The following is a 26,092-nucleotide window of genomic DNA, read 5'->3' on the forward strand; positions in this document are numbered from 1 at the left end:
ATATTTCCCTCAAACTGCAGGAAATAACTTTAAAGAGGGTCAAGATTTCAAAATTTCCCCGGACCTACCTTGCGATTCTTCGTGCCTTTGGCGTCAGACATGCCGGTGTTGGAAACGTCGTTCTCAAAAAACTTGAAACCCTCGTATTTTTTTTTCCATAGAAATATCATTTAACCAGCAAATTTTCCCATAAAAATGCAATGCAGGAAATCGTGTCAAAAAAGCGTGGCATTTTTAAAAGATCTCCTGCAAGTCGCCGGCGGATAGAGCTAGAGAGGCACCGGTCTACCCCGTCGTGGGAAAATCAGCGTCATGCGTCAGCGCCCCCCTCCCCACTACAGTTTTGGTTTTGGTTAGTCCAATCGCGTTGTCGTTTTGGTTTTCATTTTCCCCCCGATTTACCGCAAGTTATTACCACCACAGAACCAGAAAAAAGTTAAAAATACAATGTATATGTACATGTACATTGAAAATGGTTTCCGTCAAGCCGCTCAGGCCCGCGAGCTTGCAATACGTAAATTCAGGGGGCGGGGCGCGCACTGCTTCGTGGCGCAAATCTACTAGAAATCCAGATACAAATGCTTTTTAGGTGTTGTTTTGATATCAAAACAATGAAATAGCTTCTATAAAGCAAATATTTATGCCTCCATGAAGCAGATATTTATCCTTCTATTATTAAGCAGATATTTTGAGCCATTCTGTTTTCCCTTTATTTCTGTGAGGTGTGAGAGATCTGCTTCGCGATGAAAATCATAAAAAAGTATGACGCATTTAAGCACATTTCCAAATGGGAGCGCATGTTTTATTGGCGTCTTGAATATTTTTTCAAAGTTGATAGGAGGGGGGAGGGCCTAGCAAAAAAATATTTTGCCAGGGGGAGGGCCTAGCAAAAAAATTTTTACCTGGGGGGAGGGCCTAGCAAAATTTTTTTGACCCGGCCCTCTGGCGACCGGCCCTCCCCCTCACTAAACGCCGTACGGTCCCTTAAAGCCTGCTTTCATCATAGTGTTTGCTAACAAAACCTTGAAACATTGACAGTACTGAATACACAGGCACGTAAGACAGCCTTCTATAAGCAATAAGAAGGGCACAGTAAGCGAATGACAACAATGTGTTCTGACCCTTGGCTTCACCACCAACTGTGAAGTTCCAAAAGAGACAGAAAGGTCAGATTAAATGGAAAGTAACACCATTGTGGCTCTTGATACAGTGTTTAAAATACTGTCTGCATCCTAGACAGTTCAAATTCAAAAGTTGTGAAGAAAGATGAGTTACAGAAAATTACAGATTGTATACAGCTAATACCTAAATCATTTTCAATATTGCATTATGTGGTCAACTCTTCTGTAAAGGGTATATGCCTATGTATTTGTAGAAAAGGGCATACAGCTAACATAATTTCTCTTTGATTAAAACAAATCCCTCATCGGAGTCATCCAGAGATAAATACCTGTGTTGACTGACTTGACCACACAGTCTGGAGGTGCTCTGGTCAGGGCTACGTAGTTGCCTTGGGGAGGATGGTTGAAGGCAGTGTCTCCAAAGTTGAACTGCATTTCTCCATTCTATAACAGGGAAATTTGATATTCACTATGAACTAGGAAATAATATAATGTAAATTAGACAATAAATTGGAAGTTCGTAAAGAAATTTCAAGCAAATAACGAAGGCTATGAAATACACGTTAACAAATAATATATTTCTTTCACTATATTTCTTTGACTTATTATAACTTACCTACATCTAGCTGCTTTTCCATGCCTACAAACCTTGTGTGTATAACAGTAGGGCAACTTATACCAGCTAGACAGATTATTTATCTATACTACACTCTTATATGAATGCCATGGTCACATTTACCTTGAGCACCACAGCTGCGAATATGGGCTGTTTCCTCAGATGGGGAGGGATCTCAAACGCAATACCAAGATCACTTCCTACAAGAAAAACATTACAGGGTTACAATAGACTGCAATTGTGACATACAATAGAAGCCAGTTAATTGCACAACGGATTAACGCACACTTCTGTTAATTGCACTGAATCCCCAAATCTCAAACCTGTGCTGTCCAGCTGGATAACTTTGCGTTATTGCACCATCTGGATAATTACACGAAAAACACCGGCAAATGGGGTGTGCAATTAAACAGCTTTTACTGTACTAGCAGATACTTCAATCTCTATTAAACAGCTTTTACTGTACTAGCAGATACTTCAATCTCTATGAGATTATACTGAAGAAAACTAATTTTGCTAGAAATGCCATTAGCACAAATGTAAAACCATAGCTAACCCTAATCATTTAGGATAAATCTTTACGCACACAAACATTCACTGTCAACAAACTGAACAAAGATGTTACCATTCTTGGAGTAGCTGATAGTTCCATTGTCTAGGTCCAAGTAACATCCAATGGTGTCATTTTTACCGAAAGGCTGCAAAACATAGTTAAACAGTAACGCTATACATCAGTACTGGGTGACAGAATCAAGGTTATCAAGCTATAGACATGTATAAACTAAAGGCACATGTGGTACCCATGCAAAAGAAAATCACAAATACAAATTAATTGTAATAAACATTCATTAAGAAAAAAAAAAACTACAGTATTTATACATACATTGTACAAGTGAGTGTGTAATGTATGTAAAAGACAGTTTGTATGTACATGGTTTAAATCTGTCTACTAACTATTGACACTGTAAAGGCAATGGCAATATTTTCTTTAAAGTTGTCTATCTGTTGTCTTTTCTTACCTCTCCATAGGTGTCAAACTGACGACCAAACGACTTCTTCCCAGTTCCACCAAACCCAAAACCGCTTTTGCATGTGCCTGAAAGTGAAACATACGTAAAAGCACATTGCAAGATTTGCCTTTCTTCAGGTTTATCTATATGGTGCCATCACTATAGTTATGTTATTCATAACTGACCTCTAAAATATAGTGTATGAGTAATGTAACATCAGACTTCATCAACATTGTTGAGACAAAGTCACACTGTAAACCTGTACAGACTAGTAGAAACCAACACATACCGAGGTCCAGGTTTGCCTTGGAAGTAGAAAACCCCACTCTGCACAAGCCTTCATCAGTTACTGTAGCTTCATAGTAATACTTTCCTGTACAAAAGAGAAGAAGGGTACATACACTGTGTAAATCATTTCATGAAACTGTCATAGCCTTTCCATTTACATTAATATGTTTTATGTTGATCCTCAGCTTTAACTTTATCATGTATTCAATACAAGAAATAACAAATTTACTTGATATAGCCCAATCTCTTAACTTACAAAATACTCTGGAAACACACCTTTGTTGACTACACCCTTGGTTGACCGCCCACCATGCCACTCCTTCTGTTCCCGACACTGGACCAACAGTCCATCTGGGCTGACCGCCAGGGAGAGACCCCGGTCGTATGGGTTGATCTGCCATTTATTGATAGCTGTATGCATGTAAAACATCACAACATGGTTAATGATATACTGTAAATGTATTTAAGTTCGCGGGGATTTGATTTCGCGGTAGCGGGAAAAAGGTGGTTTTAAGTTTGCGGTAGCACCATGCACTGTAGTCTCTTACTGCTTTGGAAAAATGTTCGCAGTGGTTTCAATTTCGCGGTGAAGCGGCCACCGCGAAAACAACAAACATTTAAACCACTGCGAAAGTTTCTGCATTTACAGTACTACTTGTCTAAGTACATGTATGTACTAGGAGTGGTTATCGGTATAGTGTACCGTTACAAAACCATTTTTACTTGTTGAACCAGTCCGGAAAAAAAACAGACATGATGAAATTAAGTGAACCTGATGTTGAACCGATTAGAAAATGAAGAGATGATACAGGCAATACAGTGGCAAGCATTCACATTTTTTTTAGGCTTATGTCAGTTATGAATCCAAGAAAATTAAAGTAAAGGAGAGTCGATTGTCATTTTTACCAAGTTTCTACAGTCAAACTTAGCAGAGGCAGTTAGTGTTGTTTACATGAAGATAAGATACTCCACCGAACAGATTCCTTTGTAGTGAAATGGACCATTGTTTTGAGTATCGTCCATTTACAAACAATTAGGTACAGATTCAGGCCTGGACCAGGGCTTTGGACCTGGAATGTACCTGGGCCTGGACCTGAATTTTCTGTACTGGCACCCACCACTAGTATGTATGATGTATTCAAAATATTTGTCTTGACAGTTGACAGGCTATCACTGGCCATAACTTCCAACACTCAGACTTACCTATTATCTGAATGAGTGATATATTTTTCTGTACTTCAGTGTACATTATTTCTAACTTTTCTCATACATTGAATGTAGCATACGTGCAACTCATATACATTCATCTAATAGTCACAGCAAGACTCAAACTAAGTTTAACATTAATATAAAAGTTTATCATATGAACCATATGAAACCTACTCGCTGAAACTCCAGCTTTCCTGATCTTTGGATTTTGTTCGTCCTTCAAAGTCTCCTGTACAATCTGGATCACTGGTATGGAGAAGGCCTGGAGAAATGGAAAGGCATTAGTTATATTCTATTTAGGCCATACCAATTTAATTAATTGGTTCACGGATTCGCTCGCTCCTATTTTTTGGAAACAAAAAAAAAATTACTACTCAGCAAATTTTCACCATTAATGAAACCATTCACCAACTTTCTGGTGTAGCAAATTGGCCTTTATATTATAAGCTCCTTTTAATAGAGTACTCTAAAATGTGGGTATTATTATTGCAGTTATATTTTTCACTCATGAAGAATGGGACAAACATAAAAACTGACACTACTTTTGTAATTTTCAACAAACAGGTGCTGTTACTGTACAGTAAGAGTGTTTTTGTACCTTTTTTCAAGCTGAAAACTTTTTATTCTTTATGTTTTGGATTAGCCCTTATCTTGACCTCAATCATTTTACAAATTTTTTTTCACCATATCGCTCCATATTTTTATGAAAAAATCTGTGAACCAAGAAATTAAATTGGTGTGGCCTTAATAAGGATTATAAAGGATTTGCATTGCTTGTAAGAAATCAAATGACTTCCATTGTCATCTATATACAAATACAAATGCAAATGTACAGATACACAAGTTTCTTCTGCTCAAACCAAAAGTTGAAAAAAAGCTTACTCCAGTTTTACCACTGCCAGTCTCTGCTGCCTGCAACCAACAACAAACAACACAAATACATGTAAGTCAACAGTCCACAAGCCAAAACAGTGTTACAAACCAACCACAGTACAAAATTGGATTTGAGAAGATTGATTTACAGTTCCTTCTTCAGGATGAATACTGATGACTAGGGCTGGGTGCCGGTACAGAAAATTCAGGTCCAGGTAAAGATCCGGTTCAGGTCCAGAGGATCAGGTCCAGGTCCGGACCTGACCCTGATTCATACATGTAATGTAAAAACTTGTGAATGGACGGTTTGTACTGGTACACTGTACCGGTGTAATGTATTATATCGTACATTATGTAACGTATTGAATTGTATTGAATGATCGTATTGTATTGTATATCTACTTGAATTTGTTTATTGTAACTGTCGCGTTCTGGCGACCCTTCTTCGAACGGGGCGACCGCCCGCTCGAGTACCTCCGTTGCTCGGGCGGGCGATCTATACCTGTTCGGCGAAGGGTGTTCTAGAACCATCAGAACGCGACCAGTAATGCGATTTTGAATAAAAGTTAGTTTGGTTTGATCGTCTCCCAAAGACAGACGTGTCGTCAATTCGTCCGACCAGTTGTGTCATATCCAACACCGGTACCCAGCCCTACTGATGACCAATCACTTCTGAGCATAACTTGCGAGAGTTACAGACACATGATCTTCAAATATGTGACATCAGCATTTGGTCAGACCTTTGTGTTGGAAGAAAGTTTATCATTGTATTATGAAACAGAGCATCATCAAACATAATGCACCTACCATCAGGACGTCACCCCCTCCTAAGATCAGAGGAATGGACTCAGCCTGGATATCTGTCGGGAGCCTGTTGAAGGATACAATTGATTGTTTACTTTGAAGTGTTTGCAGGGCTCGAAATACTGGGTGCACCTAAATATTTTCTTAGGTTTATGTATATAAAGATAAAAAAAGTATACTAGTATACATGTACATCATCTTCTTGACCTCTAAGTATTAGAAAGATAATAAAAATGTCTGTCATGGTACTTGTTTAAGAATTTGATAGCTTGTAACTAAGTTTTGTTTATTGCATAAATTTGAGTGGTGCACCCAAAAAGTTTTTGGAACACCCAATTTTTTAAGCTGGGTGCACCAGTGCACCTAATCCCAAAAATGAATTTCGAGCCCTGGTTTGTCCCCAGATCCGACTGGACTGTCCACGCCCAGTGTAGAACAACGTGGCAAAAACTGTCTGAACTGTCTGTAGCCGCCACGCATCAACATATGATGCATGCGAACGATAGATTGATTGATTGTTTGTAAAAATTGGATGATGTCACAGAGATAAAACATTTAAAGACAGAATGATTATGGTTCCCGAGTAAACCTACGGGGTAATGTTACATGTAGATGTACTGTTCATGGGAAATGTTTGTCACAGTAGTGAGAAGATGATACATGAGGGTAACTAGGCAGAAGACACAAAAAATTTTGAGGCAATTTTAAGTTTGCAGTGAAGAGGCAATTGCTAAAATGGTGAATCATTGAATGTTTTGAGAGTATTGTGAAAATTTCCCATTTTACTGTATAACTGTGTCTATCAATAATAATGGTATCTTTAGACGAGCGGTTTCAACTGGAGTGAGACTCCTGCCTATAAACCGAAGAACTCTACTCTACTCTACTCTACACTACTTTACTCTAACGTTACTCTATTGATTCCATGTGCATAAATCATCAAGAAATTGTTTTGGAAGATTCAAGAACCCAAAATGACATGCAAAGAGACGTGAACTGCCTGACATCATTCAGTCAAAAAGGCTGAGTTCCCGCAATGCACAAAATATTCTCCATGTACTTACAACCAATCCATCTCCTCCACGGCCTTTGAGATCTCCGGCATAACGCCCATTTCTGAGGAACACAAAAATATTCCTCAGAAAAATCTTAAGCATACATCTCAAAAACATGACATCACGTGCAACAGTATATGATGATAATATACTGGAATGGCACATTGGCAGATTTTAGTTTAGATTTTTTTGCGTAGTGTAGAATAGATAAACCTGACGTTGCATTTGCATGCAGTGTCTATCCGGGTTCGCCACATGGACACTTGGTCTTGCCGGCATCCAACTATGCACGAATAAATAGTGTAACAGTGGTGTTTAAGTACTGCCTATCGTCCTTGCCCAAACGTGTAACAGTGGTGTTCAAGGACTGCTAAACCGAAGACGCCTAAGGGCTTAAGCCTTTATGGCCGAACGGTTTGCACGTTCGATTTGTGATCCGGCTGCCCGGGTTTGGCGCGGGTTCGAATCCCGGGAGTCGGGGTGTTGTTTCTTTCTGTTCTTACTCGCCCCTCTGGTTGTTTCACTGGTTCCCACACCGGGAATCGAACCCGGGCCTTGGCGGTGAGAGCGCCAAATCCTAACCACTAGACCACTAGTGCTTTTGTGGCGACGGTGATAGCGTTCGTGATTTGTGATCTGCCGACCCCGGTTCGATTCCGGGTAGGGGGCATGTTGTTTCTTTCTGTTCTTACTCGCCCCTCTGAATTTCTACAATGGTTCCCACGCCGGCCCTGTGAGTAACAGGCTAGTATGTGCCACACAGGGATGTCGATCTCGGAGATTCGAGGACGAATCTTGAAAAGAAAAGGGGAGTAGTGTAACAGTGGTGTTCAAGGACTGCTAAACCGAAGACGCCTAACGGCTTAAGCCTTTATGGCCGAACGGTTTGCACGTTCGATTTGTGATCCGGCTGCCCGGGTTTGGCGCGGGTTCGAATCCCGGGAGTCGGGGTGTTGTTTCTTTCTGTTCTACTCGCCCCTCTGGTTGTTTCACTGGTTCCCATGCCGACCCTGTGAGTAACAGGCTAGCGGATGTGCCACACAGGGATGTCGAACTCGGAGATTCGAGGACGAATCTTGAAGAAAAGGGGGAGTAGTGTAACAGTGGTGTTTAAGTACTGCCTATCGTCCTTGCCCAACGGCACTAGTGCTTTTGCGGCGACAATGATAGCGTTCGTGATTTGTGATCTGCCGACCCCGGTTCGATTCCGGGTAGGGGGCATGTTGTTTCTTTCTGTTCTTACTCGCCCCTCTGGTTGTTTCAATAGCTCCACAACTCATTTGCATTCGACGCATTCCCATAAAAATTTCACAGTAAAGTACCAACTTGGTGCATTACATAGTACAACTTTCTGGGTACCAAGTTTCCCTATGGAACGGAAGAAAATAGCTTTTTCGGCAATAATCCTGAACATTTACCCTCAAACGCCGCCATCTTGACAGGGGAGCCTCGATTTGAGTGACGTCATGACCTTTAGAAGCATGCTAGATTGTACCATTAATAAGAAGGGAATAAGAGCAAAATAAACTGAAAAAAATATAATATATAGTACCACAAAAATGTTTATCGTACAAATCTGTAAGTTTTATAAGCAGAATAATATGCATATATAGTTTAATTTGCTTACTTTTGACTTATAAAACGTATATATAATTAAGTAAAATATCAACATCACCCTACTGAATGGATGTTTCCGTTGACTTCTTTGGCGGGAAGCATGGTAGGGACAGACCTGCAGACTTCCGGGTAAATTCCCTGCAAATTCTCATGTCATCATACTTTCTCGTTACCATCAACGACAGATCGGAGCGTTTTCTACAAGTGTTGAACAGGGGGTACATCATTTCCACAGCCAAATTTTCAATCGTCAACTGCAAGGACACTGTTTTGTAACGCCCCCCTCCCCACCCGAGCAACATATCATCAAGTTGATAGATCATGACAGCAAGAACGGCATCGGTAAGCAAGATTATTATGACTCACAATGTAGGATATTAGATGAAAGTTTGTATGCAGTTTTGAAAGCTATTATATTTACTTAGATGTCCATACCGAAGATTATCTATGAACTATATGATGATGATGATGATATATGATGATGAAGGCTCTATTCATGTTATGAACGTTGATGAACAATGTTACAGTATGTAATCCCTAAATTATATTATGCATTTCCATAATTAAGGAGGTTCATGTTTCTTATTCCGTTTTGCAAGATCAAAGATCAAGGCCCCTGTGAAATACCGTAAATCAGTAAAAAAAAACTGCCTTTTTAAGTTTGTGGTGATTTCATTTCGCCCAAGGGAAAAATGGAGTGTTACCAGTAGGTGGTAGAAGTGCTATAATGACATACTAAGTAGTAATAGAAACACTGGTTTTAAGTTCACAGTGAAGCAGTTTTTGCAATTACCTGATGTGAAACGACTGCAAAGAATTGCAGTTGATAAAACACATCCAGCATTGTTGTGCTCATCAACGTCAATGTGGACTTCACCTTTGACCCTATTAGTCACCCTAAGCATGAATACTTAGCATCGTGAACCTCCTTATTGAAATTCAGTAATATTCTACTTCACTCTTGTTTCCCCAGAGGAAGTTCCGATCGTTATTCCCCATAGTAGGAGGAGGAACTGCAGTGTTTGTGGCCCATGCCCTGCTCACCGGGAATGAGAAGTTCTACAGAGAGGCCTTCATGCCATGTCTGCGGTTGGTTAGTGCAGAGTCTGCCCACGTGCTGGCTGTGAAGACTGCATCATGGGGGCTGGCACCCAAGGCATGGCAGCACAAGGACTCACCCATATTGGTAAGGGTGTTAGAGTTACACCAAAAAGCAGTAACTGTTACACTAGCAACTGGATATGATTTTGGAAAAGGTCAGATGTTGGATGTTAAAGTTAGTGAAAGCTGAATTATTTGCTGTATGGCTGTCTCCAGCTTTTAACTTTTTCCTTTCTCACTTGATGTTTGAAGGCCCATATTGTTAATTATTGTTGTGAAATCTGTTGAAGTATACATTTTCATTGATTTCATGTCATGAAGTTTTTGGATGGACCCGTGCGCAATTTTTATCTCTGTCCTAACGAGTAACTTTTTATTCTGGGTTGAAGGGACAGGTCCTTGAGGAGACCGCCCTGGTTTGTAGGTACATGTATTGTGATACAAGTGTAAAGTGGGACTTTAGGCCACACCGATTTAATTTCTTGGTTCACGGATTCGCTCGCTCCTATTTTTTGGGAAAAAAAATAAAAATAAAAATTACTACTCAGCAAATTTTCACCATTAATGAAACCATTCACCAACTTTCTGGTGTAGCAAATTGGCCTTTATATTATAAGCTCCTTAAAGTGTGGGTACAGGTGCTGTTACTGTACAATAATAGTGTTTTTGTACTTTTTTCAAGCTGAAAACTTTTTTTCTTAATGTTTTGCATTAGCCGTTACCTTTACCTCAACCATTTTACAATTTTTATTTTTATTTCGCCCTTTCGCTCCATATTTTTTATGAAAAAATCCGTGAACCAAGAAATTAAATTGGTGTGGCCTTATGGAGTTTTGGCTATACATGTACCTTAAGCCAGAATAATTGAACTGTAAATCAGTAACGATACCACTGGGTGAGCAAACCTTGAAAAATATGAAATGAAATAAGATAAATTACATGTGCCTTTAATGTATGACCTTTTGATACATTAGCATTATACTAGTAGTCATGATACATTGTACATGGGTGAACAATGAAATATTTTCACATAACAACAGTATAGTTGGGGAATTATAAAGTATAGTGACCAATGGATCACAAGGTAACGTCCATGGCATTATGACTGCAACCCTCTCTAATAGCATGCAGATATTAAAGTAACAACAGTCAATATTTAAATTCAGAACCTTCTGATCAAGAACCTAAATAAGTTTGAACATTGGACATGACTCACTATATAATGCCAAGGATAGCAATGATGTACACTGCTTTTGCCCTTCCACAGAGAAGTCAGGTGTGGGACAGACAGTTCAGAAACCCCATTGGACTGGCTGCAGGGTTTGACAAACATGGAGAAGCTGTGGACGGTCTCCTGTCCATGGGGTTTGGCTTCGTGGAGGTGGGCAGTATCACCCCTCAACCTCAGGATGGAAACCCTAAACCTCGCGTCTTCAGACTTCTGGAAGACAAGGCTATCATCAACAGGTGAAATTGTAGAAATGTTGCTACCTGCATCTTATTTCTGATCAGGTGTATGAATAGGAATGTCAGAGAAAATGACTTAAGAAGCTTATCTATCACTATCAATCACAAGTGATTTTCTTTTTATTACTTTGATCTAATCAATGCAAGCTTTTTGACAGTCTCTCTAAAAAAACTAAGTTGAATGTATATGTATATGGGTTATATGAGTTTTTCTTCTCAGATATGGATTCAACAGCATTGGACATGAAGCTGTCTTTGAAAGACTACAAAGAAGAGCAGAGTCCATGTCATCCAAGTCAGAAGGTACATGACATGTAAATTTGCTATTCCTGTACTGTAGTGCATTTTTTGCTACCCAGGGTTAACTTTTTCATACTTTGATAGCTGTGTCATTGTTCAGGTTATACTTAATAGAATTAATTTTTGCCATCCAATTTATATACAGTGACATATGATTGCCTCCCATCCTTGCCTGAGTAGTCAGACCAAAAGAAATTGTCATATTGTGTATTGTATCTCCTCATCTTCAATTTAGACCTTTGCTCGTCAATTTGACATTTTTTTCTCAAGGTGAACCCAGGGGAATTCTAGGCATCAACCTAGGTAAGAACAAGACGTCCCCAGATGCTGTGGGAGACTATGTGGAGGGTGTTCAGAAGTTTGGAGCCCTGGCTGACTACCTGGTCATCAACGTGTCCAGTCCTAACACACCGGGGCTCAGGACACTGCAGGGCAGACAGGAGCTGGAACAACTCATAGACAAGGTAACAGATTCTGTATACCTTACATGTATACTGTGCATACTCAACACTCAGATCGTCTTACATGTAACTGCCAAGTGCTCCATTTCTAAAGCTTCTTCTGTGTTGCATTGACAGGTAGTTTGTGAGAAGTAGGGGTGAGTACAAAACCGTTTTTTTCCTGTTGGGCTGGTACAGAAAAATCAGTAGACCGGATTTTAGACCGATTAGAAAGTGAACAGATTTATACCGACAGGTGTTTAAGTTGGCCAAGAAAATGAGTGAAGTAGAGGAGAGTTGATTGTCATTTTATCAAGTTTTTACAGTCAAACTTGGTAGAAGCTAACAGAGGTAGTTAGTGTTGTTTACATGAAGGTAGGATTTTACACTGCCAGCTTTAAGTCACCAAACAGAATCCTTAGCAGTGAAATGGTCCATCTGGGTTCAGGTCCAACCCTGGACCTGATCCTCTGGACCTGGTCTGTACCTGTACCTGAATTTTCTGTACCGGTACCCACCCTTAGTGAGAAGAAAAAAGAGTTTAAAAATACATGTGACTAGGCCTCTGCTCAAACTCTCAAGTCATGTGGAAAACCTTTGCATTTCAATCTAAATGACACTTGTTTCAATCCACACTCAGGTACTGGAAGCCCGTCGTTCCCTGAGCTGTGAGAGGAAACCTCCCTTGTTGGTGAAAATTGCACCTGATTTAACACAACAGGACAAGGAGGATATTGCTGCCGTGGCAACAAGACAAAAGGTAAGTGGAAAGCCAAATTCCGCAAAGAAGGGTTGTAGCCAGCACCCGTCCTTCCGTCCTTTGACAGAATTTTGCAGCTGGGGACAGAAAAAAATGTTGCCCATTCCGTCCTCTGTGACAGACAAAAATCTGTATCCCTTGTGTAATTTTTCACCAAAACAGATGTCATTGAACAGCTGAGTCTACTAAAAAAATCTAACCTCAAAATGCAGGAAATAGCGTTTCAGAGGGTCTAGACTTCAAAATTTTCTGACTTGTGCCTTGGGCACTTGATAGGATTCAAAATCGAGGGGACAGAAAATTATTTCAGGCCGGCCACATTCCTGCTGCCAAGCACAGAATATTTTTCTCTGCAGTCGTTCCTAAAGTGCTGTCCTTTGAGTAGTAGTTATGAGTAAATTGTTCTGCCAAATGTAAACTGACCAGTGTTCTGTATAACATGTACACCACAGTGTGCTGTGGATGGTTTGATTGTGACCAACACTACCATCAGCAGACCAGAGACCTTACAGAGTACCAACAAGACGGAGACAGGGGGACTGAGTGGCCCTCCTGTCAGACACATGTCTACAGAGACTGTCAGGGACATGTACAAGTTAACCAAAGGTAAGCATTCATAATTGTGTAGCTCTTTTTTGCGCCTCCTACTATTGCATTCTTGTGGCACTGAGTTTGTATTTTGAATTGGTTTATGAGTTTTGATTCATGAGCTTGATATCAAATACTTGTACATGGTACTGTAAATGCAGAAAGTTTTGCTGTGGTTTTATGTTCACAGTTTTCGCGTTGCTATTTTACAGCGAACTTAAAACCACCGTAAACATTTTTCCATGGCAGTAAGAGGTTACAGTGCAGGAGGCTACCACAAACTTAAAACCACTGCGAACAGTCCTTTTTCCCGCTACCACGAATTTAAGTCCCTGTGAATTTAAATGCATTTACAGTACTTTAATACATACATGTATGCACTTGAGATTGTTTCTTCACCAAGGAAGACAGCTGTGCAATCAACATGATTTCTGTATAAGTGAAAGCTTGTTAATTATAGCTGCAAGTGCCTAGGAGTTAATTTTGTAAGCAATTGGAACATAATATAGATGCTCTGGTGGGACTATGCAAAGGTACAAAATGTACTATACAGGACAGACTTTGAAAACTAATGCAGCAAGTGAAACAATGGCATAGATAAGTTAGAATAATTTCTCTGCTATTCCAGGCCAGTTGCCCATCATTGGTGTGGGAGGGGTCAGCTGTGGTGCAGACGCTTATGAGAAGATTCGAGCTGGGGCGTCACTGGTACAGCTGTACACAGCCATGGCCTATCAAGGGCCACCCGTTGTGAACAGGATCAAAAGAGAACTGGAGAAACTGCTTAGGTGGGTTCTTGTGATTCACTGAACACATTTCTCAGGCAACAAGAGTTTGGAGACCTCATACCTCTTTGATATATGCTGATTATGCAAATGACTTTCACATCTGCATAATTTATGCTTGGTTATGTACACTATCTTTAACAGGTCACAACGTTGACAATCCAATCATTTGCTATATGTGCTTATGAATTAGGTAATTATGAATTAGGTAATTATGAATTAGGACACTTTCACATTAATTGTGTAAATTAGAGACTGAGGGAATGGCATCCGGGATAAGGAAATGTTAGTCAGTGTAACACAAACTGCACTGTCTGGTGCTGTAACTGCAGTCTGGCCAGATGTTTGGTGGGCCACAAGATTTAATCACGCCAAGGAAATGGTAAATGTTATGTTCATTCCTCTTTCAAGAGCTTTGAGAAAAAAGTTGCATTTTTTTTCTTGAGGGGGTCTGAAGATCTCTTTCCAGAATCATTTCATAAACACTCTATATGTTTTTAGTTTCCACAATGTTATTTGTTGACTGTATGTCCTGTGTTAATGTGTTTACAGGGAGGACGGTTTTACATCAGTGAGCGAAGCAGTAGGAGCTGACCATAGAGCATCAACTCAAACATGACACAGAGATATCAATGTGTCCAGCTGTAGTGGACTGAGTATAGGGCTGGACAGGACCATTTGCAAGAGACTTGTCATCATGTACTGGCCTGATCTTGCCAACGCAATTTGAGAGACTGTGAATGCAATCCTTTGGTGCTCCAAATTGCTAGTCTGGGTATAACAAAATTTGGTTAGTTCTTGAAATTATTTTATTCAAAAATTGGTGGCATGTTCTGAAAATTCCCCATTTGCGCCTGACATCTGGCAGTCTGTAACCTTACATACGTAGATGTAAAACGGTGTCACTCTAAAATTATAAGTCACTTTTGCAACATTTTACATTACTCAGTAGGAATTGCTTTAGACACATGGGAGCATCCATTCCTAAAACGTATAGCAAGACACACCCTTTTCCACCTTAACATACCTCATTGAAAACGAAATTTCTATAGGAATCAGTTGGTGGTGGTTCAGTGTCTATGTGCATCTTCCAATGGTGAAAGAAAGTGACTTACAAGTTACAGGTGTTAATGAATGCTTCATAGAAACGTACAGCATTTAGGGATAGCATGAACAATTACGCCTGTTTTAATCATGTATTAAATGAGATTCAAAGTGGAAATACTGTCTTTGTTGTTTTCCTGGAGACATCCTGTATTGTATACTTTTGACTGCACACCGCTTGAGGTAGTATTGGTGGCTGGTTTGCTATCAGCAGTAAGATCAGGCAAAGATGTATACAGCTCTCTGGCCATTGGGTGGCATCCTGAACTAGTGAGCTAATTCTGTGGGAACAACTAATTCCGCGGCAGGGCAAAAGACAACTACACTATCATACATGTACATTGTCAGGAGAGATTGTGGGTTCCACAGACAACACAGCAAACTGAGATCATTGACGGCTGACAAAGTAGTGCCATAGGAGCTAAATTACAAGAAACTGATTAGACTATAGGTCAGGGAATATGAAATAATTTAAACAATGAACCACACTACAAAGTGATACAGTATTAAAAGGCTTTTAATGCACTGAGAAATGTACATAACACATCAAGTGTAAGGTCACCAGCTTGGAGGTAACCAACCTGTACACAAAAAGTCTCAAGGCTACCCTACCCATCCCCCAAGAAATTATTCAACAAAACAAAATGATTCACAAATGAATATACATCAAACTGTCCTACAAGACTACCTTGCACAATGTCTCGTGTCAGACCACTTTTCCTCGATACACTCGTGACCATGTGCAATTCTTCCCAACATTCAATATCCCATAAACTGACATTCTGGTTAGTTTGTTCATTTTAAGATAATTCCCATGTAACTGGACTAGTAAGATAATAAGGATGTGCACTGGTGTTTATATATTCCCCCCTGAAAAGATCTACTCACTCATACTTCTGACAATAATTCTGATTTGCACCCATTGTACATGCCATTAAAAACTTAGTAAGGAGAAAGTGACATGCGAGGAACTGTCTATATACTGTGGGGCAAATTATTTACTTCAATATCTGGAATGACTCAGTCATCATTAGATGGAAGGTGCCTGGTGCACACTTCTGCCTTAACCCGTTTTACTACTCGTCCTTGTTATCCTCCTCCCCGCTACGCTCACGGGACTTGGATCGCGACTTAGACCGTGACTTCGACTTGGACTGCTTGACCTGCGTGTCCTTGGCCGGGGAGCGGCTGGCGGACTTGTCCCTGCTCTTGCTGCGGGAGTGAGAGCGGCTGCGAGACCGGGAGTGGGACCTGCTGCGGGATCGGCTGCGGCTGCGCGGGGAGCGGCTTCTGGACCGGGAGCGCGAGCGACTGCGGCTTCGGCTCCTGGACCGAGAACGAGAGCGTGAGTAAGACCTGGAACACAGTCACACAAGGAGGTGAGAAACATGAACATTTGTGGGACAATCATCTTTACCTATGCTGGCAACTGGAGAAAAGTCATGCGCCCGTCCACTGGACATCGTCCCCACCAGTAGGCAGCCCATGCTTCCCAAGTAATAAAGTTGCTGCTTCTACGTACCCATGCTCCCACCAACTTGACAGCATACCCCATAGTCTGTGTCCATACTCTAACTACTACATACGTACGGCGGCTTACTTGAACCAGAGATAGGACAGCACGGCAGATCAGCAATGGTGCAAAATAAAATGATGTTACATTTGTACCATTTTTACAATTGTACGTTTTACGGTCAAGTTTGAAATGCACCATGCTTTCTGTGTTGCTTGTTAGTTATCACACACTGTCTAACACGGTTTAGATGGGCACGAACAAAACTTGGGATGCACAATATTTTGGCCATGCATCTTTGGGTTTATTATACAAAGATCGAGGGCTTTACTTTCTTGAAGTTATAAACAAACAACTTAATAGGACAACGCTTTGTGCACAAGTTTTGAAACACTGACCTGCGCCTTCTTGATGGCCTGTCCTCCACCAGTTTGATCTTACGACCATTGATCTCAGTGCCATCCAGCTTTCGCAGGGCGTTCTCCATGTCACGGTATGTGGCAAACTCCACAATCCTGTTAAAATGAAGGGGAATCTATTCAGTATGGAATAAAGATATCACACTGCAAATACAAAAAATTTCCTCTCTCGTACTTCAACAAACAAAAAAAAAGCACTTGAAGAAGCTTACAACATGAAAGGCACATGTAATGGTAGACTGATTACAACATCACCATGCTTGTAGCTGCATAACCCTGGTAATGATGAGCAATTCATTCACAAATTGCTATACCCAGGGCCAATAAGACAGAATTATAAAATGAATAAAAGCACACCCACCCCTCATTTTTGTTCTGCTTGTGCGCATCAGCATAGGTGACCTCTCCAGCCTGCCGCATGTAGTCCTTCAAGTCCTGAATTGAAACCGTAAGGTAGAAACATGAACAAAGGCAGGAAACAACCTGGGCTGTTAACATCTGCAAAGGAAACATGACTGCTCCTGAATGTAGTCCTTCAGATCCTGCATAAAGATGTGTTAAGTCCCTATATCCTAAGGCTAGCACTTCTAACCCACCTGTTCCACCCTCTACAGGATACCCTTCTACAGGACTCTTGAAAATCATCTTCTACTAATTTTAAGATGGATGCCAATAATGCTCGTTTCAATTCGGGGGCAATATCTTTAGCAGTCTTTTCAGTCTTAACGTCTTAGCCTTATCACCCCCCTTGTGTGATACATAAACGTATACGCTGACCGCGAGATTCGGGGTACATTGCGGCAGAAGACTGCAGCGAGGGAGAGAGAAACAAACATTACGCACAACACATGGGGGGAAAGTGTAATGCCAAACTGCAAGGCTTCCCACAGGAAAACATACAAAGGAAACAAACAAGTTATGAAGAATAGTATTGTACAAAATAGAGTATAGAGGCTACTTCCATAGCATTACATTCCTTTCTACCAGACACCCCTCTAAAAACATCCATGCAACTACAACTATTCCATGATGCACGCCAACTTCAAAGGTTTTGTTTTGTTAGGATGTTACCTACAGTTACATGGCTCTAATTTTTTTTACAACTGTTTCAGAGGCGTACCCCGTCAAAAATGGACTTACACAACACCATTTTTTCTTTTGATCTAAAATGGTGCCCAGAGGGTCAAGTTTACCTTTCACGTGATTTGCCGGCACTACCACCTAAGGATTGGCATAATGGACCCTGACTCAGCGAGAGGAGAGACCAGGCGGGCTCTACGGACCACCAGACCAGAGACCAGACCCAGATCAGTCATCCTCAGGACGGCCCGGAGGTGGCATGGCAGGTCCACTGTCATCCTCACTCAGCCTCACCATATTGCCATCGTTGGATCCCAGCGTGGGCTTTTGGAGGAACCAGGAGGGGGCTTGTCTAACCAATAGTACCCACCACAGTTCCTGGGTGAAAGATTTGACTTTCCAAATGTTTAACAAACGGTGTGCCCAAAACTTTGGTAACATTCAGTAATCTTTACTTTCTTTCTGAATTTCAGCCAATAAGATGCCAATATGTCAACATTTTTTGGCATTTCCGGTGGTCTGCAATTTGTTTTGGTCAAATTGAAAGACTTCTTACTTTGGCCAGGTAATGTAAAGCAGAACATATTTTTGTCAGAAAAGAAGGGAAAAAATGGACACCACTTTGCTTGGAGCAAGAAATTTTCATCATGCAATAGCAAGGATTGGCACTTTTAGACATCACATTTCCATGGCAGGAGTTTTAGAAAAACAAAAAAAAGTTGCATCAAACAAAAAAGCTCAGACTACAACAGCGACGGTTGCAGAATGATTTGGGGTGAGAAGTGCTGACACAGACAAGGCTGCCACTGGGGCAGCGTTGTCATGACAGACACAAGGTAGATGCTGGCGATCGATCAGTTGGCCTCTCTGACAGACACTGGATGTTGGCCCCACACGTAGGCTGCCATGGATCGGAACCTAGACCTCTTCTCCTTAGTACATGGCAAACGGTCACCCTGCACCGGCCTAACCCTCAGTCCTACCGGCCCTCAGTCCACATGAGCACCTTTAGCCATTACCAGACACAGTGTGGCAGGGCTGGGGGGTCCCAGCCCTCACCCTGACACCAGACCCCTGGCCTCAGTGGGAGAGGAGAGGAGATACGGTCCAACCATCGCTCTCTTTGGGGAGGGAGGGAATACATCAGAGTTAGGACAGGACCTTCAATTTGGCAAGTGGGCAGCTTTTCTCCAGAATAAAACCAAAATCAAAAGGTGTAGTCAGATTTTAAATCAAAACAATCTTCAATTTCAACTTGTCGCCTGCAATTACGTGCAAGTACTATCTACAGTCTGCCGATAAGCTTCACACACCACCCAGGCTACTAACTTGTTTTTATCATTAACCCCACAATATATTTTGAAAATTTGGAAGAGAAGAAACTGCCCACTTTTAAACATCCAATCAGAGATACACTACCTTTTCTACCAAGTCCATAACAGACAGCAAATTTTTGCCATTTCACAGAATTGTACGACAGTGTAATCTTCATCAATGATGACAAGCCAAGAAGACAACAATGGTACATTTCCACTATAGCAAATATCTTTCAGTACAAGAAGATGTTAGGGACTTGGCAGAAGCGTCAGTGAAGAAGAACACATGTTTGTACCAGCAGCCACACCCCAGTTGTACACTCACCTGCCAGCTACAGCGACTCGACAAGTTCTCCACAATCAGGCGGTAGTCAGTGCGGACAGGTGGCCCATATCTGCACATACGGAAACAGTTGTAACTTTAACCCTTCCGAAGTTCCAGTAGTTCATGTTTATACAAGTAAGAATTCTGAAGTTAAATGAAATATTTTGCAGCACTTTACAGCTGTTTTTCAAAGACAGGAGTATTTAGATGGTTTTGGATATTGCTTCAGAATCGGATGTCTATGTTGGCATGATTGAAAATCCATGTACAAATGTACATTTGTAGGTCAGAAATGTGCAAGCTCATCAAATCATAAAAGCAACACTATTTACCAAAAGGTCGTCTTTAGCCAGACAAAATAATTTTCGATTTTTCCTCAAATCATTCATTATGTTAGTGATTAGTGAATAACGAGCCATATCTGATGTGATGATAACAAGATGTGTGTCGGGAATATTCCAGCTTCCCAGCACACAAAGGGACACAATGGACTCCAAGAGGCTGCCACCAGTCATGGGTACGAGAAGCGACATTTTTTCAACTTTTCTCCCTATTCCAGACTTTTCTACAGTCACTTGCTACCATTTACAACCAAATCTCACTACTATAGTCATTTAAAGTAACAACTTCCAAGACCCGCCAAGATTACATACTGCCTTGACTCTGACGACCACATTCCCTTACATACTTTTAATTTATCTTAATTTTCCCTACAAAACTGGTGGCTGCCCACAAGAGCCAAAGTGCACCATCCATTAACTGTTTCTCATTCCTTGTTGACATCAAAGTCCCATGGTGGCCAGAGAAAAACACTGCATGATCTAAGCTATGGTGATATTGACTAGTCAGGTCCTGTTGAGTGTTAGCACAGTAAACATCACATTAATATTGTCTGCCATGCAGGATGTTTTAACAACTTGAAAATAAACTGTACATTTACAGTCACAGGAGTACCAAATCATACTCTGTAGGTTTGACCATTACTTGTACAACCAATCAGCATGATGGCTTTTAAACATAAAAAAGTCGTCAGAACCTCTAATTTACTTGTTTCTGCTGGTGTCATTTTTCCCTTGTCAGCAAAGTTCTGTTTTACTGGATTAGATCTGCTATGACGAAACTCTCTTCCACTGACCCCCATGAATAAATGCTTCTCCCATGAATAGTAACATTCTCTTCAGACGGAAATCTTTTACCACATGTCCAAGTGGACCTTTTGACTTAGACATGCGTAGTATGGAACATAGGCAAGTAACAAGTCAAAATCTGACAATGATATGGGCATCATCAAAAATGCATTCTTGTAGTATCTTTGTTGTCAACTTTGGCTTGTAGGTAATACAACCAGGTGAAATTTCAATTGGAAGGATATAATGGTTGTCAAATTGTTTGTTTGTTTGTTTTTAAATTTTGTTCACGAAAGACTCTTGATAAAAAAGAATGGATACTTTGAGATGTGCCAAAGTATGGAATACAGGTTGAAGGAAGGAGGGTTTTGTGTTTGTAGTTTGGTGTTTTTCTCTGACCTGTTCCTGCTATCCGACCCCCGGCCGCCTCCACTGCCTCGGCCGCTTCAAGGAATGAAAAACAAACATTAATGGAGGTCCAAGCATCATATGTGATTCACAGGTCAAACTGTACACAGGCAGTTTGTCAATGTGATAGTCTGTTCCTTCAAAAAACCTCACTCATGCAAGTACCATTCAAAACAACACAAGAATCAAGTGTGGTAATTTCTGCTGGCCACAGCGTTTAGCTGCTATGCGTTTTTGAGAAAGAGTGAGGTTTTCAACCAGAGAACTGGCAATGGAACAGACTATCATGTGTCCCTGCTGCTTGGTGCATTTAGTCCAAAGTGGCTGAATGCTGTCGACAATGGATTGGCACTGGTTTGGCAATGGTATGACCATGGCTCTGGGTGGAATTCCCCGATTGGTGGGCCAGGGACCATGGCATGGGTCGGGAGAGGCACTGTTAAAAACAAATATATCACATCAGATGAGTGGCTTGCATTGGAGTGGCTCTAGGTTCAGTTCAGTAGATAACTGTAGTGGTGGCCATACCTATCACGCCCCGGCGGAGGATACATGAATCTGCCACCAGAGCCTCGAGGAATCCCACGAGCATGCTCTACAGACACCCTGGAGGAATGAGACACGTACAGTTCAGAGATACAGGAAAGGGTACACAGAGTAAAGACGGTAGTTACGTACTTGTCTAGCCAGCCAGGCCGATAGCCATAGCCTCCCCCGCGAAAACCGCCTCCACCCCTGGCGGGACCACGGGCATTCTCAACAATAACCCTGCAAAATGGAGGTGGACACCTTAGGCATGGATTGGACCCTGAGTGGGAGTGGCAAAATCCTGGATAAAACTGACAATAAGACATACATAAAAAGTATTAAGCAGTTCCAAGAATTTCTTTCAAGCAGTTACATTTACACGTATTCTTTGTCCTTTCAGCTCAACATTACCAATTCTTTCAATGCAAATCTACAAACTAGCAATGTGTCCACCTATCTTGCAGATGAAAACAAGTCAATATAAAAACTTCACAACACATGACCAGCAAGTTTTCGTTAGACTTAGCTACTTCACTATTCCAACCCTTTACTTTTCAGTGATGAAATAGATTATCAAATTATTTTTTGTGGATTTGAACATGTGACATGCTCCCTATCCTCTCTTTGTTACCTCTCCCCACACAGCTCCTTGCCGTTCAGTTCATACACAGCATCATCCGCATCCCTGGGGTCATCAAACTCCTGTAATGCAAAAGATGATTGCTATTAGTATTACCTCATTTTTACCTTCAAATATTGTCTGTCACTCCAATACATTACAGCACATGTCGAATCAGGCAAGTTGTACACAATATATGGTGCAACAGTCTATGTCCAACATACAGAGCAACAGCTTGTGTCCATTCTATTGTCACCATTGTTCTTTGATCAAAAGACAACACTTCAGGACAGGTAATTTCCATATGCATTTACATGTTAATACAACAGCCATGCAGAAGACAACTCTCTTGAAGTAACAATGAAGAAATGCTGCAAAATATGTGGGGAAAACCTCATGATGAAAGGTTAGTAAAATACTTACAACAAAGCCGAAGCCGTTTTTCAAGTTGATTTCCCTGATTCTCCCATAGCCTCTGAAAAATCTCTCGACGTCTTTTTCTCTGGCGTGGTAGGGCAACCGTCCAATGTAGACACGACTACCCATGATTCTGCAAGGGAAAAGAAATTGTTTCAAATTAGTACAAATAGTACAAGGAACAACTATGTATGCTAAGGTCCACCACTCTGTGTAATTGTTTTCTTCATAGCTTCTGTCCAGTTTAATATTTTAGTATATAAAAAATATACTCTACTCTACTCATAAAAAATTAAAGGGCCATGTAATTGTATGCTAAGATCCACCACTCTTTGAGTAAATTGTTTTCTTCATAACATCTGTCCAATTTTTAGTACATTAAAAAATTAAAGGGCCTGGAATTTGACCGAATTAGTTTACCTGAAAAGCAAAGGATGATTATGTTATATGTGTTCTTCATAAGTAACTGGTAGTTTTCTTCCAAATTGCATCAAGCAACAGATAACCTTTGGAAAAAAATACGTTTTGCAAATCTTTTTCACACAAATTTTGATGAGGCTTTCGCACGCCATTTTTGTTGCACAAGAAAAACAAAATGGTCAGACCAAACATACAGGTTTAGGTAAACTTTTCAGTTGACTCGAACAACCTAGCTAGCTAGGACGTCTTGTGTGCAACTTGCTGACGAAATAAGAGGTGGAAATTTCCCAGTGCGATGCCAAATTATTTGCCAAGTCAGGCGTTTGACTCTGGGCATCGATGGAGCGTGGCTGGAACAGCGGTGGGGCGTAGCCAACGCTAACATGGGTTAGAACACATACATGCAGCAAAACTCTTCGTAACCTAATCGTACTGCTTTGTTTCTTCTCAGTTTTTCATCTTTGACTATCAATCAATACATTGGGGGTTAAAATTTATTGGGTTCACAAGGAGAAAACAACAAGAGCACGGTCAACATTGGCAAAAGACGCGAACATCGACCTTTGTCCTGTGCAATCAGTCTCCCAAATCAGGTCGATTAAAAATGACGTTAAAAGCTACAAGTTGCGAAGTTATCCGAATATAACTGCATCAAAAGTGTCTCAGTGATATAAACTTACTTTATAGCGGAGCAAAATATTAAAAGAGTCACACCTGACGCTAGGATGCTGTAGATTATAACTCACCTTCTCTGCAAGTTTCTGTCCCTAAAATGGCTTCCTTCTTCCCCCTCGCTTGCTATGTATGACGTAGTAGCTACCAGGATTCAGTGCGTTAGTTCAGGATTGGCAAGTCACGTGATCAACATGGCGACGAAAATGTGAAGATTCGCACTTTTGCTACGTTCTCGGCAAATTGTGGCGCTTTCTCATCCACGTTTCCAATAATACAGGTCTACTGCTTATCCAGAAAACAGGTACCGTATTTTGGAACTGTATATGTGACTGCTCATGCTGCGTTGACAGCCCCATGGTCGGTTTTCTGAGCATGTGCCTGCTATCATTCATAGAATTTTATGTGTCCTTGCTTTGGTCCTCATGAATAGATGGACAGCAAGGAGAATCAGATCATGTATGGATAGAGAATTTAATTTTTGTCCCATTAGTTAGCTATCATGATATTCTTTATAATATTGCGATATAATATGGATACTCATTTTTACTAGTTTGTACTATGTTTTCCCTATGCAAGTATATGAGGTCATTTTCAATATAACGTTAGTTCACCTTTATTCGCTGGGTAACCTATATCCGTTGCTACTAAAAACGGGATGTTTAGGGATATTACATAGATGGACAGTGCAAATTGCTTTTTTTTTTCAATATAATGCAGTTTGAAACCACCGTCAGTCGACTTGATATCCCAAATACTGTAAATGCAGAAATGTTCGCGGTGGATTAATGTTTGCAGTTTTCGCGGTGACCACCTCACCGCGAATTTAAAACCACCGCGAACATTTTTCTATTATGGTATTAGATTGCAGTCTATGGTGTTACCGCGAACTTAAATCCACCGCGAAAAGTCCTTTTTCCCGCTACCGCGAAATTAAATCCCCGCGAACTTAAATGCATTTACAGTACCCAGATACCCCAAATACAATGGATAAAGGTTACCCCGTGAATAATGGTGAACTAGCGTTATCATATTTGGTGGAAAAATATCAACTTTGTGCTTCACCACATTATGCTGCAACAAATTATAAGCCCTCTCATAGAGATCAGAACGCATGTGTGCCAACAGGAATTCTAGGTAGTACATGTATGTCAAGACAAAAGTAGAGACTGAGAGGCCCCGAAAAAGAAAGCAAAACCCCTCTGTACATTGTTATTCAGACAGAAATACTGGCAGAGACAAGGACTGTTTTCTTTTACAGGGCTTTTAGTTTTACCTTTGACATTTTACCTAGAATTCATGTTGCTGCACAAGCGTTCTGATCTCTGTGAGAGGGCTAATGCACAAATCACAGTGCTGATTACTTTTTTTTTCTATGCACAGGCATCAGCTGAACTGAGTGCAGCATGGCTTTACGGGCTTTTGCAGTAATTTGGAACACAACCCTTCACAGCAGATGTAAGTTGGCCCTGCTACGTCCATCCGGGAGCCAAGTCTCTATGAAGTGCAGCTTCAGCACTTTATTCCAACCAATCAGCAGCATGGAACAGAAACTGTCATCAGCATTACTTCAGAGAAGCCTTCTACCATCCCAGATGACACAGATAGCAGGCTACAAGTACAAGGTGTACCCCAAGCTGAGGTGCCGGTCGTGCTACTTCCTGAAGATCAAAGGGGTGCTCCATGTGCACTGTAAGACCCACCCGCGGCACAAGCAGATTCAGTTACCGGAGCCAAAGAGAAAGCCCAATGGTTTAGAGGACACATGGGGCCACAAGCCACTCAATGTCTGACATAGGCAAAATAGACATGAAAAAGAGTTGCATAACTTAAAAATACAAAGCACTGCAGCCTAGTTCAAGAATCTTTGTGTGTAATCTTCTACAAGTTTATGACTGGAAAACTCATCTAAAAATAAACCACCCCATATCAAGCGCAGACTCACTTTTTTATTACTGTACTATTTATTAGTACACTATCAACGTTACGTAACAAGTTGATTCTTACAAATGTTATGGGACAGATCACTCCTCTTACTTATCTTAGTCCATCAAATTTCATTGCATCTCAAGGCTCCAGTAATACCAAACCTAGAAGGATAAATCAACTA

At 40.9% G+C, this 26,092-nt stretch overlaps 3 protein-coding genes and 1 long non-coding RNA gene across 10 annotated transcripts in view; 2 read left to right on the top strand and 2 right to left on the bottom strand.

Moving 5' to 3' along the window:
• Positions 1 to 8,456, bottom strand: part of LOC118417700 (ATP-dependent RNA helicase DDX1-like) — a 17,140-nt gene extending 8,684 nt beyond the window's left edge. Inside the window, exons 1-12 of one of the 2 annotated variants that reach the window (XM_035823367.1) lie at positions 8,395 to 8,456; positions 6,986 to 7,037; positions 5,925 to 5,988; positions 5,127 to 5,156; positions 4,419 to 4,506; positions 3,312 to 3,446; positions 3,037 to 3,120; positions 2,757 to 2,833; positions 2,363 to 2,435; positions 1,861 to 1,937; positions 1,451 to 1,565; positions 1,122 to 1,139 (exon numbers count right to left, since the gene is read on the bottom strand). In XM_035823367.1, the coding sequence (XP_035679260.1) occupies positions 1,122 to 1,139; positions 1,451 to 1,565; positions 1,861 to 1,937; positions 2,363 to 2,435; positions 2,757 to 2,833; positions 3,037 to 3,120; positions 3,312 to 3,446; positions 4,419 to 4,506; positions 5,127 to 5,156; positions 5,925 to 5,988; positions 6,986 to 7,037; positions 8,395 to 8,410 (829 nt within the window). In that variant the 5' untranslated portion in view covers positions 8,411 to 8,456. The remainder of the gene's footprint in view (positions 1 to 1,121; positions 1,140 to 1,450; positions 1,566 to 1,860; positions 1,938 to 2,362; positions 2,436 to 2,756; positions 2,834 to 3,036; positions 3,121 to 3,311; positions 3,447 to 4,418; positions 4,507 to 5,126; positions 5,157 to 5,924; positions 5,989 to 6,985; positions 7,038 to 8,394) is intronic. The other variant, XM_035823368.1, reaches the window with a different exon arrangement.
• Positions 8,457 to 8,713: 257 nt separating this feature from the next.
• On the top strand, positions 8,714 to 15,256 carry LOC118417007 (dihydroorotate dehydrogenase (quinone), mitochondrial-like). Its single transcript, XM_035822326.1, has 9 exons — positions 8,714 to 8,935; positions 9,567 to 9,779; positions 10,962 to 11,161; positions 11,382 to 11,464; positions 11,732 to 11,925; positions 12,542 to 12,661; positions 13,114 to 13,267; positions 13,878 to 14,037; positions 14,587 to 15,256. Exons 1-9 carry the CDS (start codon positions 8,915 to 8,917, stop codon positions 14,651 to 14,653), a joined length of 1,212 nt encoding a protein of 403 aa, XP_035678219.1. The 5' UTR covers positions 8,714 to 8,914; the 3' UTR covers positions 14,654 to 15,256.
• Positions 15,257 to 15,637: 381 nt separating this feature from the next.
• LOC118417008 (serine/arginine-rich splicing factor 4-like) lies at positions 15,638 to 24,225 on the bottom strand. 6 transcript variants are annotated; one of them, XM_035822329.1, is made up of 9 exons: positions 24,057 to 24,225; positions 22,897 to 23,023; positions 22,486 to 22,556; positions 21,855 to 21,932; positions 21,318 to 21,362; positions 19,792 to 19,861; positions 17,432 to 17,505; positions 17,050 to 17,166; positions 15,638 to 16,494 (listed from the first exon to the last, which is right to left on the bottom strand). In XM_035822329.1, the coding sequence occupies exons 2-9, from the start codon at positions 23,017 to 23,019 to the stop codon at positions 16,215 to 16,217; spliced, it is 858 nt and encodes a 285-aa protein (XP_035678222.1). In that variant the 5' UTR covers positions 23,020 to 23,023; positions 24,057 to 24,225; the 3' UTR covers positions 15,638 to 16,214. The 6 variants fall into 6 exon arrangements, with proteins under 6 accessions (XP_035678222.1, XP_035678223.1, XP_035678220.1 ...); XM_035822330.1 differs by lacking the exon at positions 21,855 to 21,932 and adding an exon at positions 22,005 to 22,094 and having other exon boundaries at positions 15,638 to 16,464; XM_035822327.1 differs by lacking the exon at positions 21,855 to 21,932 and adding an exon at positions 22,005 to 22,094.
• Positions 24,123 to 25,917, top strand: LOC118417009. Its single transcript, XR_004831303.1, has 2 exons — positions 24,123 to 24,286; positions 25,366 to 25,917. It is a non-coding gene; the product is annotated as an uncharacterized LOC118417009 (long non-coding RNA).
• The last annotated feature ends 175 nt before the right edge of the window (positions 25,918 to 26,092 follow it).

Source organism: Branchiostoma floridae, chromosome 6 (assembly GCF_000003815.2).
Source record: "Branchiostoma floridae strain S238N-H82 chromosome 6, Bfl_VNyyK, whole genome shotgun sequence".
Taxonomy (NCBI): domain Eukaryota; kingdom Metazoa; phylum Chordata; class Leptocardii; order Amphioxiformes; family Branchiostomatidae; genus Branchiostoma; species Branchiostoma floridae.